Source organism: Chaetomium globosum, genomic scaffold (assembly GCF_000143365.1).
Source record: "Chaetomium globosum CBS 148.51 scaffold_1 genomic scaffold, whole genome shotgun sequence".
NCBI lineage: Eukaryota > Fungi > Ascomycota > Sordariomycetes > Sordariales > Chaetomiaceae > Chaetomium > Chaetomium globosum.
Genome location: NT_165976.1, coordinates 1,455,506 through 1,462,682, shown reverse-complemented (window position 1 = coordinate 1,462,682; position 7,177 = coordinate 1,455,506). Strand labels below are relative to the sequence as shown.

Here is a 7,177-nt window from a genome sequence, read left to right as displayed (position 1 = left end):
CCGGGGCCGAACGGGCTACTGAGCAGGACCCGAACAGTCGAGGGTCTTGACAAAGCTTTCGACGGACTGGTTGGGTGGCTGAACTGGGTCGCTGGGAAAGCACTCCACGGAAGAAGGCGAGCTGCGGCTACAGCTCTCACTGGTGTACTGTGGAGGTGCAGCAGGCCCGCCCGGGAGGCCAGGAGAGCCGAGAGGCTGGCGAAGGAGACCCGGGCAGAGTACTGCTGGGAGGAGCTTAGCGAAAGGCTCAAGGACCTTTCCAGAACAACGCGCGAAGCACGGACGGGGGCTTGGAGGAACAACCTGCAGGAAGCAAGCGAGGCAAAGAAGCCCGATCAGATGTGGAGCTTGGAAAGATGGGCCAGGCTACGGAGCTTTTTGCCGCCGGAACCACCGAGACTACCGGCATTCAAGGACTCGTCCGGACAGGTAACGGCCGAAACGCACGACCAGAAACCAGCGCACTGGCCGAGAGGTTCTTCCCGGACCCACCGGCCAACCTAACGGACGTGGAAGACCAAGCCTTTCTAGGCGACTAGAACCCGGGATTCGACGTCTCACAGGCAGTGACGCCGACCGAGATCGCGAAAGCAATAGGAGGAGCAAGCCCCTGGAAGGTGCCAGGAGAGGATCTGCTCCCGATGGGTCTTCTGAAGGAAGAAGGCATGTGGAATGCCACTGACTAAAGTGCTCGCCGTATTGGCGACGAGGTGCCTGGAACTAGGATGGTTTCCCGACCGGTTCAAAAAGGCAAAGACCATAGTACTACCGAAGCCAGGGAAGGCGCCGCCAGTGTATCAGACCCCGGGAGGGTACAGGCCCATTGCGCTACTGCCAACCCTAGGGAAGGTAGTAGAGTCAGTGGTCGCGAGGAAGGTCACTCAAGCTGCTGAAGTCAACGGCCTTCTACCAGACGAACAAATGGGGAACAGGGCACACCGCTCCACGGAGATGGCTGTTCGGCTAGTAGTAGCCCAGGTCCAGGAGGCATGGAGACAGAAGGGCGCGGCATCCCTATTGCAACTGGACATTTCAGGAGCCTTCGACACGGTTAACCACACCCGACTGCTAGCAACTTTGCGAGAAATGGGCTACCCGAGGTGGCTAGTCCTCTGGGCGAGAGACTGGTTGACGGGCCGAGAGGCCACCCTCCTCTTTGACGGCAAGACGGCGGCACCGACGGCAGTTCGGGCAGGGGTCCCCCAAGGCTCGCCCCTGTCCCCTGTCCTCTTCATTCTCTATATTTCCTCATTATACAAGCAGCTAAAAGACGAGCACCCTCACTTGTCTATAGCGGGGTTTGCGGATGACACCAACCTCCTGGTATTTGGTCGAAACCCCGAAGCGAATGTCCGGCAACTAGAGGCGGCGTGGGGAACGTGTATACGATGGGCGGACAGTCGGGGGATGAAGTTCGCACCGGAAAAGAGCGAACTGATCCATTTCAACAAGGGGCGACGGCAGTGGTCAAACCAGCTGGAACTCACCAGCCCAGGGAAAGGCACCAGCCCCGTCAGACCGAAGGAGTCTGCCAGGTTCCTGGGAGTCTGGCTGGACCGGAAGCTCAACTGGAAAGCCCACCTTGCAGCGGTGGAGAGGAAGCTGAGGACCCAGAGCTATGCCCTGTCGAGGCTAGCGGCGTCGACGTGGGGACTGGGGCTAGCCAAAGCGCGAGAAGTGTACACAAAGTGCATCCGGTCAGCGCTGGCCTATGGCGCATCGTCGTTCCACATCCCCACGGATGTGGGAGGCGAGCCGGTAAAGAAAGGCATCACCAAGGCCCTCGGGAAGGCCCAGAACAAAAGCTTGCGGATTGTAGCGGGAGCCTTCAAGCACACTCTCCATCCGCAACCTCGAGACGGAGAGAGTGGGTGCCGCCGTTGGACCTTATATCACAACAAACGGCTTGCAGAATCTCGAAAACCGACTCCGACGACCCGATCTGGACGGACGGTCAAGGCGGCAAGAAGACGGGCGGCGAGCGTTGTCCTCACCGCCTGCCGCAAGATACAGCAGAGACTTAGCTCAAGGAGGGGCAACAGGGGCCGACCGCGAACCTTGGGACCTCAAGGGCCTACGGCGGTGGAGAGAGCCGCGGGCACGGTCATGCGCTGGACGGGGGGAATCGTTGATACGAACAAGGTAGTAGAAGAGGCCTGGAGGGCGAGGTGGCTAAAGGAACGGGACGGCAGAGCGATCGCCAGACCGGCGGACGACTTCGACCATCAGCGGGAGACGCTATTCCGGAACGAAACCCAAAGGAGGCACGACGGTCTCAGCAAGGCGAAGAGCTCACTGCTGGTTCAAATCCGGACGGGAGCAATAGGCTTACGGGACTTCTTGTTTACACGGGGAGTCCCGGAGGTTCTGACTCCTACCTGCGAGTGTGGCGAGGGACGAGAGACTGCCGAACACCTGGTAGTGTGGTGTTTGGCCCCACCGTTGACTCGAAGATGGGAGAGAACTGGAATTCGGACACGACGGGACTTTTACTTTGTGCTATACGGCATCAATCCCACGACTGCACGGCTCGCGAGGAGAGTCCTCGACTGGCTGATTGTGACGGCAGCTGCCGTCGGAGTGCACTGTGGCTCCACTTGGTTGGGCACGTGACCACACGCGCTGGCATTTAACTCCTGTATCGCGAGAGCTCTTCCAGCTTCTCTTCCTTTTCTCCCCATCTTGCAATTAGCAGAAATAGAGTCTCATCGGCAGTGCCCTCGCGCCTCGCCCAAATGTCCCTCGTCTCTCACACTGATGGACTCGGGGAAGCTGCCGATGTACAACTTAGCCAGGAGGATCGAGCTGGAAGCGGCGGCCTGAAGCGCCCCCGTTCGGAGGCCAGGAGGCCTCCTCTCTTTGTATACGCAGACTCACCAGAACGCATCGTTCCTTGATTATTGGTATGGGTTTTTCACCCGGCCCAGGAGGGCACGGTTTTCCTGTACACTAAATAGCTGAGGGCCCGGCACGCCCTAGGGCATAGCGGAGTATGAATAATAATATTATACTATAACTAGTATATAGACATTAGCGAGCGGCCAAGACGTGGGGCCCGAGCCTTGCACGGGCCCGAGAGCTGTACACCAAGTGCATTCACAGTGCTATAGTCTACGGAGCCTCTAGCTACCACCAGCCAACAGCTCCAGGGGGGACCAAGAAGCCAAAAGGGATCGCAAAGGTTCTGTCGAAAGCTCAGAACAGGAGCCTCCGCATAGTGGTTGGAGCTTATAAATCGGTCCCTATTAGGTGCCTAGAGACGGAGGCTTGGGTGCCACCACTGGACCTCTACCTCAACAAACGGCTTGCCGACTTCGAAGACCGGCTACGCAAGGAGACCCTACAACCAGGGGCGGGACCAGAAGCCCCAAAGACTATTCCGTACCCCGGGGCACTTGATCACAGAGGCTTGCAACAGAGTCTACCGCAGGGTTAGAAAGAAGAAGAAGGGCCGAGGACAGAAGCCCCGTCATGGCCCGCATGCCCCAACACCCACCGAGCAAGCCACTATTATAGTGGGCCGGTGGGCTAGCCAGAGGTGGAAGACAGGAGAAAAGAGAGGCAAGAAGTTGAAAACCGACGAAGTGATGGAACTAGCATGGCAAGCCTGGTGGGAGCAACAGAGACCAAGGCAAGAGGGGGTTGGTAGAAGGATGGCCGATGAAGACCCCCCAGCTCTCCTTTTCACGAAAAAGGCCCTACAGAGGTACGAGGGCCTTACGAAGGCCCAGAGTACCCTCCTTTCCCAGGCCCGTATAGGGGATATAGGCCTTAAGGACTACCTATTCAGGGTTAAGGACCCGGAGGTCCGTACCTTCTACTGCGGGTGCGGGGAAGGCAGGGAGACAGTGGAGCACTTGGTGGTTTGGTGCCCTGACCCAACGTTACAGAGACCGTGGGAACACCGGGAGATTCGGTCACATGGGGACTGACTTACAAACCGTACTACGGGGAGTAGGTGCCCGGAGCGTTAGGCTTGTTAAGAAGCTCCTGGGCTGGCTGATGGACTCTGGCCGGCTACTGGAGTACAGTCTAGCCAGAAGGCTAGAGCTAGAAACAGTGGATGGAGAGGGCTAGAGAGTCCGGAGGCCGGCAAAGGGCCTCTTTTCTTTTCGTAGTCAGATGGATTCATACATTGTAGTCGCGAAGGGGTAGGCAGAGGTTTTTGTCCGGCCCATAGGGTACGGTTTCCTTTGTAAATAGCTGTATAAGGACCGGCGCGCCCCAGGGCATATCGGTGTAGGAAATAATAATAATAATAATTCTATTAGTTCTTAGTTAGTTCTTATAAGTAAATAATAATATTTCTAGTAAGCGCTTCTAGATATGCACCCACCTCCCGGTCAGGCCACCAACCGATCAATTTTTTTCCCCACCCCTGATTCGGCACCCTCTCTATTCCAAACCACCCAGTTCCACCAAAACAAGCTCAAATTCAGCTCCATTACTCTTATTCAAATTGTCTCTTCCATGGCTCCAGAAGATAACATCCAGCAGGCAATCCAAGCCGTCAGGGATGGCCAATCCATCCGCAAAGCTAGCGAGGCATGGGGAGTTTCCTTTTCTACCCTCCGGGGACCGAGTCGTCGCCAACGCCTAACCGAAGGGACAGTACAAAGCACAGGTGATGCAGAAGCTCAGCCCTGGGTCAAGAAAAAACACTTGGCCGAACTGGGTTCTTGCCCAGGAAGCTCTAGGGCTTCCGGTTGAAGCATCGACAAATCGAGGTCTGTGCTAACCGTATCCTCCGTGCCTCTGGATCTGACCAGATTATCGGTAAACACTGGCTTCAGAAGTTCATCGGGAAGATACCCAGTTTTAAAGACGAAGAAAGATAGACGTATGGATATCAAACGGTTGGATGCAGCTAGTACTGATGTTATCAAGGCCTGGTTCCATCTCCTCGCGATCCCAGTCAGACCCGCAAGGCCGTTGGAATATGGATGAAACAGGGATAATGGAAGGTCTGGGAATCAACGGCTTATGCGTTGGATCATCGGAGACGAAGGAAGCGTTGTCGAAACACCCCGAATCCCGGATCTGGACAACCATTATAGAGTGCATCTCAGCAACCCGAAAAGCTCTCCCAGCGTTAGTCATCTTCAAGGGGAAAGACATCCAACAACAGTGGTTCCCTGATAACGACCAAGACCTTGATCCATTACGCAACTGGCGGTTTTCGACGAGTCAGAATGGCTGGACATCTAATGATAATGCCCTCGAGTGGCTGACAAAGATGTTTTGTCCGACGACGGCGACATCGAAGAAGAGGCTCCTTATTGTTGATGGCCACGGTAGCCACGAGACTGACGACTTCATGTGGACCTGTTTTTCCAACAATATCTACCTCCTCTTCTTACCTGGACATGCCTCCCCACGTTCTACAGCCCCTCAACCTGTCGGTTTTCTCTCTGTTGAAGACCACATTACCGCCGTGGTATCAACGACCTCACTGTGATGACAGACTGTGCCCCCATTGGCAAGAGGCTCTTCTTACGGCGTTATGCGCAAGCCAAGAACGATGCCATCAAAGAAAGGAATATCCGAAGTGGCTGGAAGGCATCAGGATTGTGGCCAGTCAACCTAGACAAACCTCCTGATGAGCCGTCTACTGTTGAACCCAACCAGCCAGTCAGTCAGTCAGCCAGTCAGTCAGTCAGCCAGTCAGTCAGTCGTCGGCTAATCAAGACTCCAAACCGCAGCCAGGAGGTCCACAGATTGATATCAACAAATGTCCGTCTACGACGACTGCAAACAATAGACCCAGTGGCTAGGAGTCTTTTCAAAAAGGTGGGCAAAAGCCTTGACAATACAGCCATCAAGGTAGCTAGTCAAGAACAGAAGATCCGGGCACTGGAAGCTGAGGTAGATAGACTAAGGCCGAGAAAAAGGAAGAAAGTCAGGATGGATCCCAACACCCGGTTTGCCCAGATTGAACAGATCATGCAGGCTAAAAAAGCACTTGCGAAGCAGCTAGAACTCTCAGAGAAAGTAGATGGATATGTATTTGAAGATATCTGGCTGGAATGGTCAATTTTCGACCCTCCTGTAGATACTGAAAATGGGGAGGCAGATGGGGAAATTTGATCGGTTGGTGGCCTGACCGGGAGGTGGGTGCACGGACTTAACAACAGGCCGATTCCGTCGGTCAGATCGAGTGACCACTTTAGACGTGCTTGCAACACCCATCTGGAAACCAGTTTTCGTCAAAGTTGTAGAAGAAAGTTTTTATTACTACTAGGTATAGAAGGTAGGTAGTTTTTGAAATAGAAACTCCCTTACTTTGGATCTTCTTTAAGGATACATTCCATACTCCTTACCTGCTGTTTTCTCTTTCTAGTTATTATATATAAGCCTCTTTCTTTTTTTAGTTCCCTTTCGATTTTTTTTAAGCTTTTTACCTATAAAGTTCCAATTTATATAATAGATTTAACTAGTAAATTAGGCTTTCGCTTAGTTACCTAGGAGTAAGTTTAAAAATAATTATACCCTTTATTTTCTAGAATCTAACGTAATCTATTACCTTTCCGGTCACTTCCCTGCCCCACACCCCACCACGTCGACTTCGGACTCGCTCCACTACGCCATTGTGCCCGGCAAAATGCCAAAGCCTCTACAGCACGAAGATAAGATCCAATTAGCACTCGAGGCCTTACGTTCAGGCCAAATCAAAAGCATTCGCAAGGCTGCAGCCGCATTTGACGTACCGAATAGGATTTTACAAGAACGCGTCAAGGGGGTGCTACACGTCAACAAGCGCAAGTCAAGAGTCGAAAGCTACTCCCGACCGAAGAATCTGCCCTGATTCAATGGATCGAATTATTGGACGACCGTGGGATGTCGCCAACGATCGGTTATATCCGACAGATGGCCGACCTTCTTCTCCGCGAGCGTGGAGGCTTCACTTTACTCGACGCGTCTCTTACATCCACCCCAGTCCCGGCAATGACTGTCGGCGAGAACTGGGTCCAGCGGCTTCTTCATCGGCATCCCCATCTGAACACACAAAGTATTCTAGGAAGTATGCCTATCAACGAATACGGTGTTCTTGACAACGAATTGGTTTCTAATTCTTTCTATAACCCTTCTATAATAATATGTAAAACTAGAGTATAATCCAATCTAATAAACCGTAGTAAATAGTAAAATAAAGAAGAAGGTACAAGAAATATTAAAT

The 7,177-nt window shown here is 53.4% G+C and overlaps 2 protein-coding genes across 2 annotated transcripts; both read left to right on the top strand.

The window, feature by feature from the left end:
• Positions 1-356: 356 nt before the first annotated feature.
• On the top strand, positions 357-2,613 carry CHGG_00487 (uncharacterized protein; the record flags this gene model as incomplete). Its single annotated transcript, XM_001219707.1, has 2 exons — positions 357-429; positions 689-2,613. 2 exons carry the CDS (start codon positions 357-359, stop codon positions 2,611-2,613), a joined length of 1,998 nt encoding a protein of 665 aa, XP_001219708.1.
• Positions 2,614-5,457: 2,844 nt separating this feature from the next.
• On the top strand, positions 5,458-6,805 carry CHGG_00486 (uncharacterized protein; the record flags this gene model as incomplete). The annotated part of the gene is made up of 3 exons (XM_001219706.1): positions 5,458-5,991; positions 6,458-6,467; positions 6,642-6,805. The coding sequence occupies 3 exons, from the start codon at positions 5,458-5,460 to the stop codon at positions 6,803-6,805; spliced, it is 708 nt and encodes a 235-aa protein (XP_001219707.1).
• Positions 6,806-7,177: the final 372 nt, after the last annotated feature.